Raw genomic sequence first — 19933 nt, forward strand, 5'->3', positions numbered from 1 at the left:
GAGAATGACGCCAATTTCTAAGGGTATTCCTGTTCAGTGGAATTCTGGCGCTTCGAATTTGATCACACAAAATCATACTCTTGATGTGCTTTGGCCAGTTGATCTGGCCTGTTCAGCTTGATTTGATTTTTGCACACAACTTTTGCAAGGGAAAGATGTTTGATATCTTGTTCGCTACCCTTGACAAGGCACATTGCCTCTCTCGCGAGCAGTAACATAGCTGTTCAAATTCAAATCAAACAACGCGACCAAACATACCATCAGGTTAAGTTGCATTATCTGAATATAAATACACCCTTTGTATAATTAATCTATAAAAAACATTATAAGATCAATAAAAAGATTTTTTTAACAAAAGGAAGTATTTTCTGAAACACTTATACTATATATAAAAATAGTAAAGTCAATCACCGGTCCCTAAACTTGTGTCGTTGTGTCATCACGGTCCCTAAATTCTCAAATCGACCATTCAGGTCCTCAGACTTGTCCATCTGTGTTATCTCGGTCCATAAACATGTTCCGCTGTGTCATCCCGGTCCCTAAACTAGAAAATCTACGTCCTCAAATTTGTTCAATCACGTCATTTCAGTCCCTAAACTTGATTTTGAGACTCATATGGGTTCAAACAAGCCGACCTAAAATCTATATATCAAAAAGTAATTCATAACTTTTTCTTATGAACTTGAATGAAAATAAACTGTATATCAAAATAGTAGCCCTCGATGTAATCTACAATTTTGTAGTTGAAATATCTTTGAATTAAAACTGTTTAGAGTCTCAAAATATTGTTGCAAGTTTATAGATTTTGAAATTTAAAAGTTAAAATTAAATTTTGGGGCTCTAAACAATTTTAGTTCAAAAACTTTTCAATTGCAAAGTTGTAGATCGCGTCGAGAGATACAATTTTGATATAAAGTTTGTTTTCATTCGAGTTCATATGAAAAAAGTTATAAATTATTTTTTGATATAAAGATTTTAGATCGTCTGGTTTAGATTTAAATGAGACTCAAAACCAAATTTAGAGACTGGGATAACACGACTGGACAAGTTTGAGAATCTAAACAGATGGTTTATAAGTCTAGGGACTGGAACGACACAACCAAATAAGTTTGAGGATCTAAACGGTCGATTTGTGAGTTTAGGGACCGGGATGACATAGTCGAACAAATTTAGTGACCGGTGACGCATTTTACTTCTATAAAAATATTCTCAACTTTCACCAAGCCGGCGTCGGGACACGAGTTGGCCCGCGAGCCACATCCTCGCTCCACTCTCCTGGCTCTCTCCCTCCAGATAAGGCTATAAAATCCAGCGAGCTAATCCTCTCCCGCTGTCCCCTCCCCTCCCGCCTCCGCTTCCCCTCCCCTCGGCGACGAGGAGGCGCGGCCCCGCCACCACCGGACCGGCCGGCGGCGTGGTGTGTGCCACCAGGTGACGTCCCTTGCCCGCCCACCTTCGCCGCGCGCGCAATGTGTTCGCGGATATGCCTGCCTGTCCCGGTGCCGTGCGCGTGTCACAGCCAGCCGTGCCTCCCGCGCTCTCCTGCTCCTGTCGGAGGCTCTCGCATGCGACCCCTGCTCCGTACCCGCGGGCGCTTGGCTCTACCGGTAGGTAGTAGTACCTTCGTTCGCGCGAGGGCGGCCAGAGACCGAGCAGGGAGGCGCCGGCATTTCCTTACATGCGCACTTCCACGGCGGTGGCGGCGGCATTGGTGGCCTCTCCGCAACCCCGCTAATTTACACTGTGCTCTCCGTGCATATGAAGTCTCTAGCCCTCTCAACCGCTGCTGCCCTTGAGTGCTAGCGCGCTGACCCATTTCCGCTGATGTAGTTGCCACTTTGTCTAACGGGCTTACAAAAAGAAGAAAAATCTGTGTTCCCGTGCAAAATTAATGCGTGACAACTCTGCGTCAGCTTGGAGGCAGGGGCGAAGCTAGAGCTGAATCGAGGGGGTGCTCCGTCCATGGTTCTGCTGTTAGCTCTCTAATTTATAGAGTGAAAATTTGATGATTAACATTAAGTTTTCATTTCGATGTGGGTGCCCGGGCACCCCCTGCAACCAACGTAGCTCCGCCCCTGCTTGGAGGTCAACATTGAAGTTCAGTGATGACCGAGGCTGTTCGATTTGAGCTTTGGGGTGCAAAATTTATGGTGTGGCAATCCCACTCTGTGGTAATATAGACATCTGGTCCCTGATTTGTTTGGCATTCAGATTGGAGCAGAAACATCTGCTTCTGCTCAACTGAGCGGAGATTCGTCTATAGCTTGCAAGACATCGCGTAGACGATCTTATTCACGGTTCAAAGCTTCAGAAGTGCTTGGTCTAACACTGCAATCTATCCACAATTGCTCTTTTGGCTGTGGGTTATTTTATTTCACTAGGTGATGTAGAGTGGCTCCAGTGTTGAGTTTTGACTTGCCCAGATAAATACAAGTTAGTTCTATTTAATAAATAGATCAATGGAGCCTTCTTTTTCTTGGAACGATTGAACATGCTTCCCCTGAAAATGATACTATTTTGCAATAGAATTGTGATGCCTTATGCTTAAAGCTTGCAACAGATACTCCTGCAACTTTTAGTTCTGATTTTGTATTTCCTTTTGGCAAATGTTGTAGTTGGCATGCCCTAGCAGTCTGTATGTTCTACAGTTTTTTTAAATCTATTTTGCTGGCATTAAGATCTCATTGCTTTTTTTTAATCTATTTTTCTGGCATTAAGATCTCATTGCTTTTTATCTAAAGAGCTTTCTCTGCTGCACAGGTTTTGAAGGAATCAGGGGTTTGATATAGTTGCGGGATACTTAATTCCCTTGATTCAAAATGACGCCAGTGATTCATTGTTCTGTCGGCAATATTAGCCTGTTTCACATTGGAAGTATCAGGACCAACCGAGAAATCCAGATAAGAAGATTGCAGGGCTCAGCTAGGTATTCGAGGGTAGCATCACCATCACCTCGAAGACTGTTGCTGCCACAAACAGCATTCCACTTGATCAGTATTTACAAAAGAAGCTGGTCCTCAGCCCAGAGGCAAAGAACCTTGTCTGCTGCAACGGTGGGAACCAATGTCACAGTGGAGGATCAGAATTCATCCTCTTCAGGAGAAACTTCCGATGAAAACTTTGAGGCTGCACCTGATGCTGTTGAAGCAAGTGAGCAGGCTGAGGCTAGCACGGACCAAGCTTCTTCTGCCCGTAAATTAGGACGCAACATACGGAAGAGTGAGATGCCTCCACTGACTGATGAGGATCTAGTTCCTGGTGCATCTTTTACTGGGAAGGTGAGGTCTATTAAACCATTCGGAGTTTTTGTTGACATCGGAGCATTCACGGAAGGCCTTGTCCATATCTCCCGAGTAAGTGATGGGTTTGTAAAAGATATATCTTCCCTCTTCACTGTTGGACAAGAGGTTTCAGTAAAATTGCTTGAAGCAAATAAGGAAACAGGGCGCATCTCTCTTACCATGCGGGAAGGTGATGACTATGTCAAGCCAAAAAAGGAAGCACCTAAGGCTACAACTGGTGGGCGGAGTGCCACTGCGACTCCCAGAAGCTCACCTAGGCAAACAAAGGAAAGGCAGGAAGCCAAGGCAACAAGCGAGTCAAAATATGCACCAGGGCAATCTCTGAATGGCACTGTGAAAAGTACAACAAGAGCTGGGACATTTGTTACACTACCTGATGGGAGTGAAGGGTTCCTTCCCAGAGAAGAGGAAGCAGTTGCATTGTTTACCCTTATTGGGCAATCCGCAATGGAAGTTGGTAAACAAATAAGGGTTAAAGTATTGAATGTAGCACAAGGTCAGGCCACTTTGACAATGAAAGACGTGGAAGATGATGAAGATGATTTGCAAACACTGAACACGGAGCTTAAGCGTGACTGGTCCAGAGGAACTAATGCATTTGAGTTGGCTTTCCATAGGAACAAGGAGATCTCTGCATTCTTGGCTCAGAGGGAAAAGACAAAAGTCCCGGAAGTACAAGCAGCTGCTGGAGTAGCAGTAGTTGAAGCTGATAGTTCAGCTTCTGCAACAGAAACTGAAGGAAAAGAGGAGGTTAGCTCTTCCGTAGAAGCTGCCACCACTAGTGTCGAGGAAGCTGCTCCGGTAGATGAGGAAAGTGGTGAAGAATTGAGCTCTGTGGCTGAAGTAGCAACTGATATTCCTGCCCCTGTATCTGAGGCCTCTTCTCAGGAGGGAATTGAGGATTCTACTTCTGTGGCAGACGCTGCTGATGACCAAACTGTAGAATCTGGAAGCGCACCTACAATTGGTGTTGAGCTGTCCTCCAATGGGGTCCCAGATAGCACTGGTGTGTCTTCAGTTTCAGAAACTGAGGATAAACCTGACGAGCCTGAAGAATCTTCAGCCGTAGAGGTTCCTGTAACTGCAAGTATCGGGTCAGTGGAGCCAGCTGCACCAGCTGAGGCAAGTGAGAAAACTGGTGCAGAGGTTGCTGCTGCTGGAGTCGAACAAGCAAGCACAACTACAGGTCTGTAGTAATCTTATGAGCGAGTCAGTGATGTTATCCCCTATCAAGGCTTTGACATGCAATAATCTGATAAGCCATGCCTTATCTGCAAAAGCCACTTGAAGGAGCAACCCTGCCTAATTTGATTAGGGGATGCTAGAATAGATTGCAACAAACCTGTTGAAGCTACTGTTTTTTTCCAATTACTTTTGCATATATCTTATGTTAATTTATTTGTCCCATTGTTTTTCATACATCAGTAAACTTCAAGGTTTTGAGTTCTACCCTTGATAGCCAAAAGGGTTGACCTGGTTGTTATGCTTTTGCTGTACAAGATCATAAACAATTCAATTTCACCTCACATTGTGCTGTATTATTTAGGTCAAGCATTTCTCCACATTTTTGAATATTTTTTAGTTGTGTGTCTACTGCATGCTTTGCTTAAACTTTTGTATATGATAAAAATATGTTACTTGTCTACTGATGCTTTAAACATAAACAAGGCTGACCTCCTGATGGTATATAAATAAAGTTCTGTAACTTGGCTAATTAATATGTTTCTTGAAATAAGTAACAACTTTGTCCAAATTTTTATTTCAGCCAATGTTTATTCTACAATGTGATTGTCGAACATAATTCTCAAAATTTTTAGTGCAAATTAAGAATGATACTAAAGTCTTGTATTTGAATTGTTACTTCCTTTAATCATTTTATTCTCCTTTGTCGACATGCGCTACCCTGCATTTTCCTTGGCAAAAGTTCACTGCACCTTCAATTTGTTGGCAAACTATTGCTAGGATGCACAAGAAAGATTTTGACATTCTTTTCTGCACTTGAGCAGCCACTATTTCTCCTTCCCTTGTGAAGCAATTGCGTGAAGCAACTGGAGCAGGCATGATGGACTGCAAAAAGGCTCTTGCAGAAACAGGGGGTGACATTGAGAAAGCGCAAGAATTCCTACGAAAGAAAGGGTTGGCAGCTGCTGACAAGAGGGCCGGCAGAGCGACTGCTGAGGGAAGAATTGGTTCTTACATACATGACAGCAGGATCGGGGTCCTTATTGAAGTGAATTGTGAGACCGACTTTGTATCCCGAGGTGACATCTTCAAAGAGTTAGTTGATGATCTTGCCATGCAAGTTGCTGCTTGCCCTCAAGTGCAGTACATCTCTATTGATGACGTCCCTGAGGAGGTTGTGAAGAAGGAGACAGACCTGGAGATGCAGAGGGAGGACCTCTTGTCAAAACCTGAGCAGATCCGGGCTAAGATTGTTGAAGGACGTGTAAAGAAGAGGCTTGGAGAATTTGCGTTGTTCGAACAGCCATTCATAAAGAATGACAAGGTCACAATAAGTGATTGGGTGAAGCAAACCATAGCTACAACTGGAGAGAACATGAAGGTTAAGAGATTTGCCCGGTACAATCTCGGTGAAGGGTTGGAGAAGAAAAGTCAGGATTTTGCTGCTGAAGTTGCAGCGCAGACAACAGCGAAGCCACCACCATCTGCTCCTCCAAAGGAGGACAAGCTTGCTGAAACGACAGAATCTGTTGAAAAGTAATCTCCCTCCTCATGCCTGAGTGTGCTTGTGTTTGTGATTGTGTGCACTACATGTGCCCCAGTATGTGTTTTAGGCATTTCTGCCTGAATTATATTATTATGCTTTTTAGAGGTAACACGGCTCACATTTTACATACATATTTCCAGGAAGCCAGCTGTTGCAGTTTCAGCTGCATTAGTAAAGCAACTCCGCGATGAAACTGGTGCTGGTATGATGGACTGCAAGAAAGCGCTGGCTGAGACCGGTGGTGACCTTCAGATGGCTCAGGAGTTCCTGAGGAAGAAGGGTCTCTCATCTGCAGACAAGAAATCATCTCGCCTAGCTGCTGAAGGCCTAATAGGCTCCTACATTCATGACAACCGTATCGGATGCATGATTGAGGTCAACTCCGAGACTGATTTTGTTGCTCGCAACGAGAAGTTCAAGGAGCTTGTGAATGACCTCGCAATGCAAGTGGTGGCCTGCCCACAGGTTGACTATGTCTCGGTGGAGGACATCCCAGAGAGCATCATCAGCAAGGAAAAGGATATTGAGATGCAGAGGGAAGACCTGCAGTCCAAACCTGAGAACATCAGGGAGAAGATTGTCGAAGGGCGGATAGCAAAGAGGCTCGGGGTGATGGCCCTCCTGGAGCAGCCCTATATCAAGGATGACAGCAAAACGGTGAAGGATCTTGTAAAGGAGACGATTGCCTCCCTCGGGGAGAACATCAAGGTGCGGAGGTTTATCCGGTACATCCTTGGCGAGGATTGATTGACAGCACAGTGACCTCAGTTACCGTCTTGACATGAGAGGTTGGGCACATTTTGATTCGACAAGGTGCATAGCTGTTGTTAGTTTGTACTCAGTTCCATCTGTAATTTTGTATCACCTGTCACTACTCCTGTTCAAAAGAAAACTTCTTAGCACTCCTCTGTAGATTACAAGAGTGGTCAGTATGTCCATCAAAGCATTACAACAACATTACGGCAAATTAAATCTTGTATCTTTTTCGGTGGTTTGTTTCAAAGTTCTTGCCCAATCCTATAGCATCAATAAAAAAATGTAATATTGATGCTAACGGATATTACAAGCAAATGAGGGACTTCTACACTGAAAATGGAAGGCATAAAAAAATGAAGCTGAAGTATTATGGGTGGGTGGGTAGTGTCTACGGGCGGATTGATTGTCATTAGAATGCTTTGGGATATTTTTTTTCTATCTTTAGGCTGTGTGCATACCACTAAGCAGAGGCAGGGAATATTTTTCAAGACTTTGTATCAACTCGTTGTAATGCTCTTGAAATTTAGTAAAGCTTCCTTATCGAAAAAATCAGGAAAATGAAGCTTGAAGATGTCTTGACAAAGTATTCAGGGTAGGGAAAGAACGACCTTATGCTGCGTCTTCTATTGCAAGAGGCTAGACACAGTCTGATGGGCACTCAGGGCTAATGTTACAGTATGATGTACAAAGGCTCAACAGTATCCCTACGATTTACATGCTACAAACAAGACGTATCTTTCTGAGCAGAGATCTTATCTGTCTCTACATGCTCATCTGAGTTACAGGAGCTACTTCATCCAGCTCCGCTCAATGAATCAGCACACTCTTGTCACAGTTACAAGGTCGAGCCCATCAATCCAACAGCAGCTCGGGGAGAAGATTGCCCACCAAGCGACACCGAAGCAAGAGATGACGCCCAGACCCTAGAATTCTTAGCTCCAGCCACGAGCCTCAACTTGCTCCACATCTTCCTCACATCCACAGCATGGGGCACACATTCAAGCAGCTGGTTCAATTTGGCAAGGATTCCAAGGTTGATTTGCTGAAAGTACTGGGTCCAGAAACCTTTGATGAGAGCGAAGAACTTTGGGAAGAAGAACAAGAATATCCTCAGGCAAATAAATAGGATACTGAATGCTAGGTAGGGTTCTCGTTTCACTGCTTCACTAATAGAGCTGTTCCAAAGCTTAGCGTAATGTGTGCTCTGAGCTGCGCTCCACTTCCGAGGACCAATATATGCAACTGGTTCCTGGCCTGCATGAAACCAACTCTTCCTTGAGTAAAGTAACATAAATTGGTTTGTTCTTTTCCACCAATATTATTCAAATTTTTTTAATTGTTATAAGTTATAACTAATAGTAGTGCACCATGTAACGATCATAATGTGATATTATGGTAGCTGCAACAATACATTAGGCATAATTCATACCATTTCTTTAAAGAAGGAACAGCGAATACACAACATACACAGAGTACACACTCGCGCACGCAGAAAAGCGAATGCACAACATACACACAAACACACATACATGCGTGGACACATACACACGCACGCATGAGAGAGCAGACACGTGCGCTAGCGCACACACGCAGACCGCCCCCAAAATCTAAGCGTAATTGCGTGATGTAACTAGTGTTTGGTATAACAACATATATTGGCTTTGGCTTATTGCATAATTAGAGTATATTAGGGATATCTCTATATTAGGTAGATTAGGATTGTATCCGTATCCTACCATATCTGTAGGAGAGGCTTCTTGCCCTCCAAGTCATGTACCCCTATATATTCAATCCCAAGGCTCAGGCTAATATAATCCATCAATTACACCAATCTTATTATTCTACATGGTATCACGAGATTAGGGTCTGAGATCCTAGGTTAATCTTCCGCTGCCCCTCTCGCACCCTGCCCTCCGCGTGCCGCCGGCCGTCCTCTACGGCGCACCTCTAGAGCGCCCCCTCGACGGCCTCCTAGCGCGCCCCCGGGGAGGTTGCCCATGACCTCCGCCGGGGGCAGCGCCCTCCATCGCGGCGGATCGAGTTAATCCGCCGCCTTTAGACTCTCCGGTAGCAGCACATCGTCACGTACCTCGCCATCCGCCGTGGGAACTGCCGACGGCGACCTTGACCAGTGCTGCCGTGGTGGTAGCTGTGGTCAACCGCGGCGCACGCGTCCTTCCCTGCACTGCCGTGGTGGCAGATCGGGCTTCCGCGCGCGCCCTCCTCCAGCCGTCGACAGGTCCCGTGGCGGCGCCGACCCTCCATCCCGTCTATCCCGGCAGGGATCCGCCCCCGCCTCGGCATCCGCGGCCCCTCCGGGCGTGGAGCCACCCGGCACCAACCTGGTGGACTCCTTTTGCGCCCGACGGGAACTGCGCCGCTCGCCACCCACGCCGGCCGGGACCCGCGACCCCGACCGCCGGACGCCCGGGACCCGCGACCCCGACCGCCGAACGCCTGGGACCCGCGACCCCGACCACTGGACACCTTCGCCGCCCAGTCCATCGCCGTCGCTGGGCACCTACCCATCGAGCTTCTGCCTTCTCTGTTTCAGTCTCTCTGACCGACGGGTGAGAGAAGGACAGAGAGGGGTGAGGTGCCTGTGCTACGCGCACCCCGAGGTCCTACACGAGATGCTGCTGCTGATTTTTTTTTGGTGATTTCTCTGATTTTTTACTCGATCACTGATCGAGATTGCGTCGCCCACCGCCCATCGACCGCATGCCTCTTCTTCGACATCATCACCGGCTGTTCTTCTTCAACACCCGTGTCGCCCGGGCTGGCGTGCGGTGCGCGTCGGTGCACCACCCGCAGCACCGCCAGGCCCCTCCGCGACACGGTCTCCAAGCCGATCGTCCCCGACTTCTCTGCCATGTTTCTGATCTGCGCGGCATCGTCGTCTGTCGTCTCGTGTGTGCACCCTCGGTCTGATCAGCCAATCAGCATACACGCACGGATCTGGGACGGGTGTTCTCAGTACGCGTGCATCTTGCCCGAGCATGGAGGGCTGTCGCTGCGTCGCCTCTTCGGGCAGCAGTGCCGTCACCTCGTGGTCTTCTCCGCCGTTGCTTCCTCACCGCCGTTGACCACGTCCCCGACCTCATCGTCGACTCGTCGCTGCGCGCCCCGCGCATGGTCTTCGTCAAGCTGTACGAGTTCTTCGCCGTCTCTTTCGAGCGCCGCCGCCGCGTCGTCCGGATCATTCGGCCTTGTGCTGGAAAATCTGGGTTCCCCGTCTCGCTTCGTCTAGCACAATCATGTCGCCAGCGTTGCCATCTCGTCCCCGACTACTTCGTCTACTCCATCAACAGCAGCCGTTGGCACCTTCTACCTCTCCTTCTTCTGCGCCTACGACCGCCATGGAGGCCTTCTCTGCTGGTCCCCCTTGGCGACGGCGTCTGGTTGTGCATCCTCCCTTGCACGTCCGGTATTGGCAACACCGGTGCGTGCCCTTCGTCCCCGATGCGTTCCCGAGCCTGGCAAACTCGGGCATGTGTCGCCCGATGGCCTGACTGCATCGACTTCGGCATCGCTCCCTCTACGACTGCCTCGACGCGTCGCCATCTTCGTCTCCAGCATCTTTTCCATTACGCCACCACCATGGCGCATCCTCGTGCGTCCGCGGCTTCATGTGCGGCTACTTTGTCTTCGGCAACCTCGACATAGCTACGTCGACCACGGCTACCCTACGCACGGCATCATCGACCATGGCTACTCATCCTCAGCTCGGCTACCTCGACATCGGCACCAAGGGCTATCATCTGCTTGAGCAACCTTGTGGGTTTCCACTCCAGCCATAGCATCTGCGGTGCACTGACCGTTGTGACTGTGGGGGGGTGTCAGTTTACCGACTTCTCTCCAGTCTCACCATCTGCGACGCTCCCGCTGTGACTGCAGAGGGATGTTAGAGTATATTAGGGATATCTCTATATTAGGTAGATTAGGATTGTATCCGTATCCTACCATATTTGTAGGAGAGGCTTCTTGCCCTCCAAGTCATGCACCCCTATATATTCAGCCCCAAGGCTCAGGCTAATACAATCCATTAATAACACCAATCTTATTATTCTACACATAATAAATATTCCAAGATACAGATGACAGATTTTAATACATAATTAAAATAAAGAAACATACCTGTTACAGCAGTGTAAAAGTTGGCCATAGAGTCGAGATCTTTAGAACCAAGAGGCCAGAATGCGTATGATCCATGAGCTATTATTATGGAAGGCAGTGTACGGACAGCATATCTCGAAAAAATGCTGCAAACAATTAAAGGAAAGAGGTTATAGGCTTATAGTTATGGGCTTTGGCTATATTAATGCCAATGAAAGGTAATAACTACACTAGAGCATATTTGGGTCTTACGCTGGCATGACGTTGGACTCTTCGACAGCCAAGTGCTTAATCCGCGGAAACATTGAGCTCAGATCATCAAAGAGTGGTCTCATTCGTTGTGAGAAAGGGCACCACGATGCGTAGAAAAGGACAGCTGTGTACTCTTTGTTGCCATCTAACATCCTGACAAGTTCCTCCCCGTTAACCTGCCAAAATGTTTGAAGTGAGATTCATATTAGACACCTAAGATCCAAAGTGACCCGGCGAACATTCTACACATTACACAATAGAACTCTAAGCCAACCAAGCAAAAGTCATCATATGGTTTTGCATTCTCCTTTGCAAATAATCTAATCCCTATGACATATTGGCTATACAAAATTATTATGGGCTTTGGCAAAAAGAAAAAGTTATTATGGGCTATCCACTATATCATACTCCGCTGTCACATTTATGCCTCTTGCCCGAATTAAAGAACAAAGCGCCATATGGCATCCGTTTTTAACTTGTAGCCGATTAAATTCCATTGAAGCACCATGTCCGTCTCTACTCTCTACCAGCCCCTAATCTTTATACCCAGCAGCACTACTTCATGACTCTACATTAGTTCCAAGCTTTTCAATTAGTGCTACAGCCATTCACTATGAATTATCAAATGAACTTTTGAGTCACTCCAACTAGGACCATGTGCATTATACACTTAGACAACGGATGAAGATACAAATAATACAAGAGAAATAGTTCACTTGTTGGAAAGTTGCCACCTCATCAACCCATAAAAAGCCGCAAAGGAAAGGTAATAATTTTGAACCAGTAGTTCAGGGGTGTATAGGCTCAAAGACAGATTTGGCAGATCCTAATAGAATGATAAAACGAAAGACCAAGAATATAGGCTACGTATCACACTGTCCTTGAATCTTGATACTCTGCGTTGACTAGTTTAGCTATCTTACTTAAAAAGTTCCGTCAACACGACGGGAAGGGAATCACGAAAGCGATCCTATAACGAAAGTAATGACATCAATCCACTAAGCACAGTTTGGTTTCGATGCCTCCAACTATCTCTGCGAAACTTGGAAAACGCAACATCATTTACCCATGGCTCCCCAGGAGAATCCATCCACCCTAATCAGTGAAGAAACCAAGAGGAACTAATTCTTTTGAGATGGAAGCAACACCAAGAAGTATGAACACCACCGAAATCCCTCAACATCAGCATCGGAGCGCGCGCAAGAGAGAGATCCACCAGGAACCCGTGCGCCGTACCGCCGGATTCACCCTCCCGAAAGCACAGATTTTGTGGCCAACCGAACAGCCGAACGGCCAGAGGATAGAGCTGGGAGACACACACGCACCTCCTCGGCCGGGAATCCCTCCGCCGAGACGGGGCAGCTTGCCCGGAGCGCGGCGGCGAACGGCGGCAGCTCGCCTTCCAGGCCCGGACACCGCCCCAAATCCGGCTCCACCGGCGCCTTATCCCGTGCAGATGCAGCAGCCGGCGCCGGCGAGGGGAGCAGCGCCAGCAGCAGGAGGAGGGGGAGGAGGCGGCCGGCCATGGCGACGGAGGCGAGAAGGGGGAGGGGGAGGAGGACTGAGATTTCTTGGTTTTCTCGAGGGTCAGCTTTGGAATCTCTCGAGATTTGGTGTGCTCTTGGAATTGGGGTCGGATGGGACGGCCGTACTCTTAACGGTGTTGGATAGTATTCCTGCAACCCGTACTCCGAGTAACTCCATTTCGGCCGGTGAAATGAAAGCTTCATTTCTAAGTGAGGTCCGGTTTAGATGTAAAATTTAAAATTTCAAAAACTATCACATCCAATGTGTGCAGTACATTTCTGGAGTATTAAATTTAGATAGAATAAAAAACTAATTGTATAGTTTGCTTATAAATTACGAGACGAATCTAATGAGCCTAGTTAGACCATGATTAGACACTAAATTACTACAGTAATTGCTACATTAAAATTATGCTCCTGACGGATTAACTAGTCTTAATAAATTTATTTTGTAGTTTACAGACAAGTTTTGTAATTAGTGTGATTAGTCTATGTTTAATACTTTAAATGTGAAAAGATTATTTTTCAAAAACTTTACATGGTGCATCTAAACAAGCCCAATTCAATAATATTGTGTAAGATAAAATAAGTCAGAATAAATCGAAAGTAGACAAGCCGAAGAGGATATGCAGGTATTTTAGAGTCTTGGCTTGTTTATAGTTTGTTGATATTTTCTCTTTCTCAGCCACAAGATTGCTACACCTTCCTACTCCTACATATTGATGATTGATTTGGGCTAGATGAAGCCTCAAGAAAAGAGTTGCAATTGGCGATGTGGGGTTAGAGTATATTGGGGTTTCGAGATGTACATGGAATATAGAGGAAGAATCGTAAGTGGTAAGTGGAGTTGTGGTGACACTACCGAGTGAGGGATTGGGTAGGAAGGAAGGTAGAGGAGGTTGAAGGAATTGGTTGCAGTGGAAAATTGGATGGTAAAAGAACCGCCAGATACGAAGAAGGGTAAGTTAAGGGAGTTGTGTGATGAACACAAGAGTAATAAGAATTAATTATTAGTCGTGTAGCAAGGACACATGCTATGCAAAGAACAACTCCTAGATGATGCTGCGACCTTTGGATCCTCACCCAACATCCAAAATGTAAATTCATTTCTTTGAAGAATGTGTTGGACAAGTTTGTTGCACAACTATAAAAGACAAGCAAAGTGTCCTCTAGAGTTTCACTAGCACCTGCTTGTATGACAGCTTTGTTTTTTGAAAGATTCCCTCACATATAGTAGCTTTATCCGTGTAAAGAAATAGCTCGATCCTAGTGCTCGTGAACCAAATAAGAAGTGGGATGGCTCCGTGTCCTTGTGAACCAAACAAGAAGTGGGATTGCTCCGTGTCCAGCTCGCTCCTAAACCAAACACATACTAAAAAATCATAACTGATGAAAACGATGAGCTGGGACGAAACGAAACCACGTCAGTCCAACGTGTTGCTGCCGTTTTGCGCCGTCCAAACTTTTCCTTTACACTTCCTTTGCGGTGGCCAGCCACCTGCTGTTAGCATTTAGCACAGTTCCCCCATTCTGAATCTTAATGGCCGCCGGGTTTGCTTGCCATGCTGGGCTGCCTGGGTAAAGTTAAACCAAGGTCCCTGAGCTATGTTTGAATAATGTAATAGTCCTCTATATTTTATTTCTTGCTGCTGGGACCTCCCAGTGTTTTGGGTATTCGTTGCCATGGATGCATATGATTGCATCTTTAGACGAGTGGACGGCGTTCAATGTCAAGACACAGTGAATTTTTATCTGCAACATTATCATTCAGGCTTTCCTATTTTCTGTCTAATTTTAGGCGTCACATGCATGAAAAATTAAAGTTGGTCTCTTGGCTAATTCAAGGTGTGTTTAGATCATTTTGGCAAAAATTTTTGAAAGAGAATCTTACTAATTTAGAGTATTAAATAAAGTCTATTTACAAAATATTTTGCACAGATGGATTGTAAATCGCGAGACGAATTTAATGAGCCTAATTAATTCATGATTAATCCATAATTAGCGGATGATTACTGTAGCATCGCTGAGAATCATTAGATTCATCTATCGATTTACAACCCATCCATACAAAAAGTTTTATAAATATATTTTATTTAATAGTTCATGCATGTGTCCAAATATTTGATGTGACATTTTTTAGTGTAAAATTTTAGGATCTAAACAAACCCTCAATATATGTCACTCAAAACATTCAAAACTATATTTGTAAGGAAAAAAGAAGTCCAACCACGTGGTTTGATACAAGTCTTGGTGCCTTAATTATAAAAACATTTTCTTTTCTTTGACGAACTAAGAATCTTCGTAGCAAGTAAGCACATGGACAAATGGAAGTCAGAAATGAAAAAAAAATACAATCCAGCAGTTGTACGTCAACCATGAAAATCTCAAGCCTCCAGCTGGTTTATTCTCCATGTCTGTCATCCTGTACAGTACGTTTCATTCGCAAGAGGAAGATGAACGATTAAGTCCTGGCCTCGTGCACTAAAGTCGTTGTCACAGGTTTTGAAAATGTGAAAAACAGCAAGAGTGTCATGCTAGCATTGACTTACAGCAGTGTTTCTAAGCTGCCTTGCCCAAGTTGTTTCAAGAAATATCAGGTTTTCACACGCGAAAAATATGTATTGGGTTTAACTTAGGCGATTATCAGGTACTCCTTTTATTTTCAAATATATGACTTTGAACTGAAAATTAGTTTATTTTAAACATCATCCATATATTCTAAAACAGGTATTTTTAAGTTGCTTGAGTTGTAGTAACTTGGGAATTTCTTAACCAGCTCGAAAAAGTGAATATTCCATCCTAATAAATTACCATAACACCTATGGAAAATATCTAATTACATTGATACCCGGCCCACAAAAGGGCATTCTCTAATCGGGCAATCTGCTTGGTCTTTAGTCTTCTTCCAAAGTCAGCAGTGTTTTTCTGTAACACCAAATCAGCATCAGCCACCAGTCAGCAGTACTTTTCTCTGACAACAAATCAGCACCAGTTACTACCAGCCACAGCCAGCCGAACAGAACAGTCTTATTCCAAAAGTAACCAATATTTCGTGGCAGTATTTTATATCAACTCACATCTTGGACGCGTATCGCCCACAAGTTTGATATCACAGTTGTACTTGTGGCGGAGACACATTTCTAATTAAGTTTGAACCCACTATATGCTTATCTATGATGGATCTTCAAGAGGTTGTTTATGAAAGGAAAGTACCATGATTTGGTTTAACCAACAACACCGGTTCATCATCTGATTGTATGCCAGATGTAGGTAATGTATATATACTGTTCCAATCACAACTTATGACGAGTGTAGCATTAGGTAATAAGTCTCACATCAGCATTAGGTAGAGATCTCCATTAGGTAATATCACACGTTGCTGACAACTGCACCAGAAAACGATACTTTTTTCTAGAGAATACATGGTGTCATGCTCTGAAAACTTAGGCACCTAAAACACATAAAGATGTTAGCTTTGCCTTGTAAAGTTTTTATGTCATCACAATTTTTTCAGTTTAATCTTTTGGTGACCTATAATTAAAATAAAAGTAGAACAACCTAACCCACTAATTCAAGTAACTAAAGACTTTTTTTGCTTAAATTTGCATGAGAAGTTCAGAACATTTTCCCTTAAAAAACAAGAGAAACTTTATAATGATTGGAAAAAATAGAAGACGTCTATCTGATAAAATCCTACAGTGGTGAAGGTAGAAAATACCTAGAAGTACCTAGGATAAAGTACCTGATAATTCCAAAAAGTAGGACCAAGTACCAAAAAGTGGGACCGAATACTAATCTAATTTAATTTTTATAAATAATTTTTATAGATGAGCGGCTAGAAAAAAGTCAAGATAAAAATACCTGAAAGTACCAATTGATACTTTACAATCATCGTAAAAAAAAACTCCAAAAACAAATAACCAAGATTCAACCATTTTGATGGTAGGAAAAAACCCACAAAATTTGGGCTGGGCCCTGTTGTGGCTGTAGAAACATTAGAATCCAACCCATCCATCCATTGTCCATGTGAATTGGATGGTATTCTGTAGGAAGGCCCATGATGTTTATTTTTTTGTTTTTAGCCCACTGATTGTCGCGTGGTAGAGAAGGAGAATAGGCCGCAAGCATATCCCAGAGAAATTCACCTATATGTCAGATAAGATACAACGATTCTATAATAGAATAAGATTGAAAAATATTTTATAATAGAATTTCTGAATTGCAGTTTAGGAAATCCGCTTCTGCCCTAAAATGAGGGAAAACATTTTTGCGAATGTAATAAGTTTCCTATAGCGAGCTAGGTCTAATATTTAGCAGCAATATACACTGTTGATCTCCCCTATATTTTGGTGATTATCTCATCTTGTACTTCTAAACATTCTCAAAACGGCCAAAGCAGCACTGTTTATACTTCCTCCATCCTGTAATGTAACTTATCCTAAAATTGCTAATGTCTTACATGACGGAGTGAGTATTCACAAGGTATTTAGCTATCATTGCAGTAATTTTTTTTATAGATAAAGGATGAGACATCTGGTCTCAACGACCAAAGACATACACAGCCCAATTATTACAGATAGTTCCAAACACAAAAGAGCAAAACCAGTCTACAAACAAACAAGAACTAAAGCAAAAGATAAATGTGCTTCCACCCTCCATTAGCAAGCTCCAAAGCAATCATCTCTATGTTCTTGCTCAACGAGGAGAGTGTGTTCTTGGCTTGCTGATCACGCTACAGCTGCGACTAGAAACGTAACCAGTACGTTCCCCTGAAGATGACCTGCAAAATCGAGTTAACTTTGATTTTATTAAAAATAATATCATTTCTACAGTGCCAAATAGTCCAGCAGACAGCAGCGACCCTAACCCAAATAAAATTTCTAATCCTTTTATTCTTATTAGAAAGCCTGGAACCAAACATATGGCGAACAGAAATAGGTTGAGATAAACCAGTAGCAAAAAAGATTACCCTCCAAACCATTCTCGCATAAGGACAATCCAGAAAGAGATGTTTGATAGTCTCAATACTGTTACATTCGCAGCATTTTTGACTCCTTTTTTGTAACGCCCCAAGTAACGACATACCTGGAGGTTACTACTAAAGGCACTAAATTACGCTAAATATAAAAATTCTAGTAAATTTTGATAGAGTTTCCCCTGTAAATCCTAACATCCACGGGCACACAGGTCATATAAGCACAAGGTGGCATAAATAAATATTATCAAGAACTCCACATCGACTAACACGAACGAATAAATTTAAGCGACAACCAAACGACCACACGCGACAGTTCTCAATATCAAAGATTTATTCAGCCTAGAGATTTGTTTAATGAATCGCAAGAGAATGTGTGCTTGCTCATCATGAAGTAGTAGCCATCCCATGCAAACTTAATCAACGAGTACCTAAAAGTCAAATAAACACAAGAGTGAGTAAAAATACTCAGCAAGCACAACTTAGAACCAGAAGAACAACTGCAAGTATAAGAACAACAGAAAATTCATAACCAATGAAACAGTAGTTTCCGTCTAAATCGGACGTCATCTGAAACTTCCTTTGCATTTACCGGTAAAGCCGAATAAGTGGGGCCAACACTTATTCACAGGAACCTGAACATAAGGACCAATTCGCACAATCGGGGTTTATTCAAACCCCCAGCACTTGAATAATATGTAGGGAAGCACATACAACTTGAATATGTAATTGAACCAGAAAAATCAAAGCGTGAACTTGGAAAATCTGACATGTGAAATAAAGCCACCAGATAGTTATGACCCAAGTGGGCAGCAAGAAACAAGCATATGCACATAACAAGGAATTCATCATTGCACTTGCCTTAACCTTGTCGGGAATCCGGCACCACACGCTCGCAACTAGAATTTAACAAACATGTGGAATAAACACCCTTAAGAACTAGTTCATATCGACCGAAAGCTTATATACTCGAAGAAATCCCGAACTAAAAGGCTAAACCATTAACTCTCGCAATTTCTGAAAATTCGACTAATTCTCTGAGTTACTCGCTGTTTGACCCATAACTTTTGATTCTCTTAACCAAATGCAGCAAATAAATACATCTTGAACATCTACCAAAAATTTCATACAACTTTTGTCACAGCGCCCAGGGGAAATTCGGCCTCTAAATAAGTCGAAACTATAACAACAGTTTCTGCACACAGATTTTCTAAATGGAACAGCAGCACAGTTTCATTGATATCTCCTAAACCGCTAATCCAAATTGAACGAAACTAGCGCCATTGTAAAGATATCGACGAAACCTACAACTTTCATTATTGGGCCGACTTGAGATTCCTTGAGAATTAATTCCAGAAATTCATCGAAGAAATCAGCCTAATTCATACAACATAACTAAACTCAATCTTCCTGTTGAATAAACCCCAGGCCAACACCCCTTGCATCTATATACTGATTTGGAGATTAATGTCTTCCGTAGCCCAATTTTAAAGGACTAAAAAAATTAGATGAAACCTAACCTTCTCCTGCCCTCCCCTTTCTCTGCTGCCCTCTTAATTGCCTCCTTGCCCCCTGCGTCCAGTAGAGCACCACCAGGAAGCAGCCGATCCTCCCTCTACTGTGTGCCCAGCAACAACAAACCACACGCCCCTTTAGCACAAGGAACCAACACGAACAGCAACAAGGCAAACCAATAGAGTTACAATGAGCAACCGGTGCTGGCAGTAGCTCTCGTGGATGGAAAGGTCCGCCGATTGGGGTTGCAGGCTTAAGAGCAGGGGCAGCGCTAGGGATGAGAGGAGGCGGCGCCAGGGATGAGAGGAGGTGGCGCTGAACAGGAGTCGGGTCCAAGAGGAGAAATTTGCAATTTTTTCGTTCAGAAGAAGGTGTCGTGAGAAATCAGAAACAGAAATCTAATGCATAACCAATGGCCTAGATTCATCGGCTCACCATCAATTCATCCGTTATCCAAACTTGGCATGTGTATAGTCAAACAGATTCGTTTAGACAAGATCTACGTAACCGCGGTGTCCAATCGTCCATCTGACCAACAATTAAGAAAGTCAAATTTTGGTCAACTTTCTAATCTCTCTTGGCTTGAAATTAAAAATTATCTAAATAACTGGGATATTACACTTTCCAGTTTTTCTTAGCGAGATTATCCTTTGTTAAAACCACACCCCTTTGTAAATAATGAAGGAATATCTTAATCTTAAGAGGGGTCTTTAGTTTTCAGATCATCTTATGTTGAGAAGGTGGCTGGTTATCAATAAGATGC

At 43.9% G+C, this 19933-nt stretch overlaps 2 protein-coding genes and 1 long non-coding RNA gene across 3 annotated transcripts; 1 reads left to right on the forward strand and 2 right to left on the reverse strand.

Moving 5' to 3' along the window:
* Nucleotides 1-1229: 1229 nt before the first annotated feature.
* Nucleotides 1230-7025, forward strand: LOC120666397 (polyprotein of EF-Ts, chloroplastic-like). The gene is made up of 4 exons (XM_039946239.1): nt 1230-1431; nt 2761-4488; nt 5309-6020; nt 6171-7025. Exons 2-4 carry the CDS (start codon nt 2820-2822, stop codon nt 6775-6777), a joined length of 2988 nt encoding a protein of 995 aa, XP_039802173.1. The 5' UTR covers nt 1230-1431; nt 2761-2819; the 3' UTR covers nt 6778-7025.
* A 283-nt stretch (nt 7026-7308) lies between these two features.
* Nucleotides 7309-12792, reverse strand: LOC120666399 (5'-adenylylsulfate reductase-like 6). Its single transcript, XM_039946240.1, has 4 exons — nt 12480-12792; nt 11155-11330; nt 10924-11048; nt 7309-8040 (listed from the first exon to the last, which is right to left on the reverse strand). Exons 1-4 carry the CDS (start codon nt 12678-12680, stop codon nt 7622-7624), a joined length of 921 nt encoding a protein of 306 aa, XP_039802174.1. The 5' UTR covers nt 12681-12792; the 3' UTR covers nt 7309-7621.
* A 4360-nt stretch (nt 12793-17152) lies between these two features.
* On the reverse strand, nt 17153-19490 carry LOC120663573. The gene is made up of 3 exons (XR_005670538.1): nt 19369-19490; nt 19176-19273; nt 17153-18290 (listed from the first exon to the last, which is right to left on the reverse strand). It is a non-coding gene; the product is annotated as an uncharacterized LOC120663573 (long non-coding RNA).
* Nucleotides 19491-19933: the final 443 nt, after the last annotated feature.

Source organism: Panicum virgatum, chromosome 3N (assembly GCF_016808335.1).
Source record: "Panicum virgatum strain AP13 chromosome 3N, P.virgatum_v5, whole genome shotgun sequence".
Classification (NCBI taxonomy): domain Eukaryota; kingdom Viridiplantae; phylum Streptophyta; class Magnoliopsida; order Poales; family Poaceae; genus Panicum; species Panicum virgatum.

Excerpts from the sequence above, each read along its gene's own strand:
- LOC120666397 (XM_039946239.1), top strand. The coding sequence starts at position 2,820 with ATGACGCCAGTGATTCATTGTTCTGTCGGCAATATTAGCCTGTTTCAC. Across the intron at positions 4,489-5,308 it reads ACAAGCAAGCACAACTACAG|CCACTATTTCTCCTTCCCTT; the intron begins GTCTGTAGTAAT and ends GCACTTGAGCAG. Across the intron at positions 6,021-6,170 it reads ACGACAGAATCTGTTGAAAA|GAAGCCAGCTGTTGCAGTTT; the intron begins GTAATCTCCCTC and ends ACATATTTCCAG.
- LOC120666399 (XM_039946240.1), bottom strand. The coding sequence starts at position 12,680 with ATGGCCGGCCGCCTCCTCCCCCTCCTCCTGCTGCTGGCGCTGCTCCCC. Across the intron at positions 11,049-11,154 it reads GAGTCCAACGTCATGCCAGC|CATTTTTTCGAGATATGCTG; the intron begins GTAAGACCCAAA and ends AATTGTTTGCAG. Across the intron at positions 8,041-10,923 it reads CTTTTACACTGCTGTAACAG|GCCAGGAACCAGTTGCATAT; the intron begins GTATGTTTCTTT and ends GGTTTCATGCAG.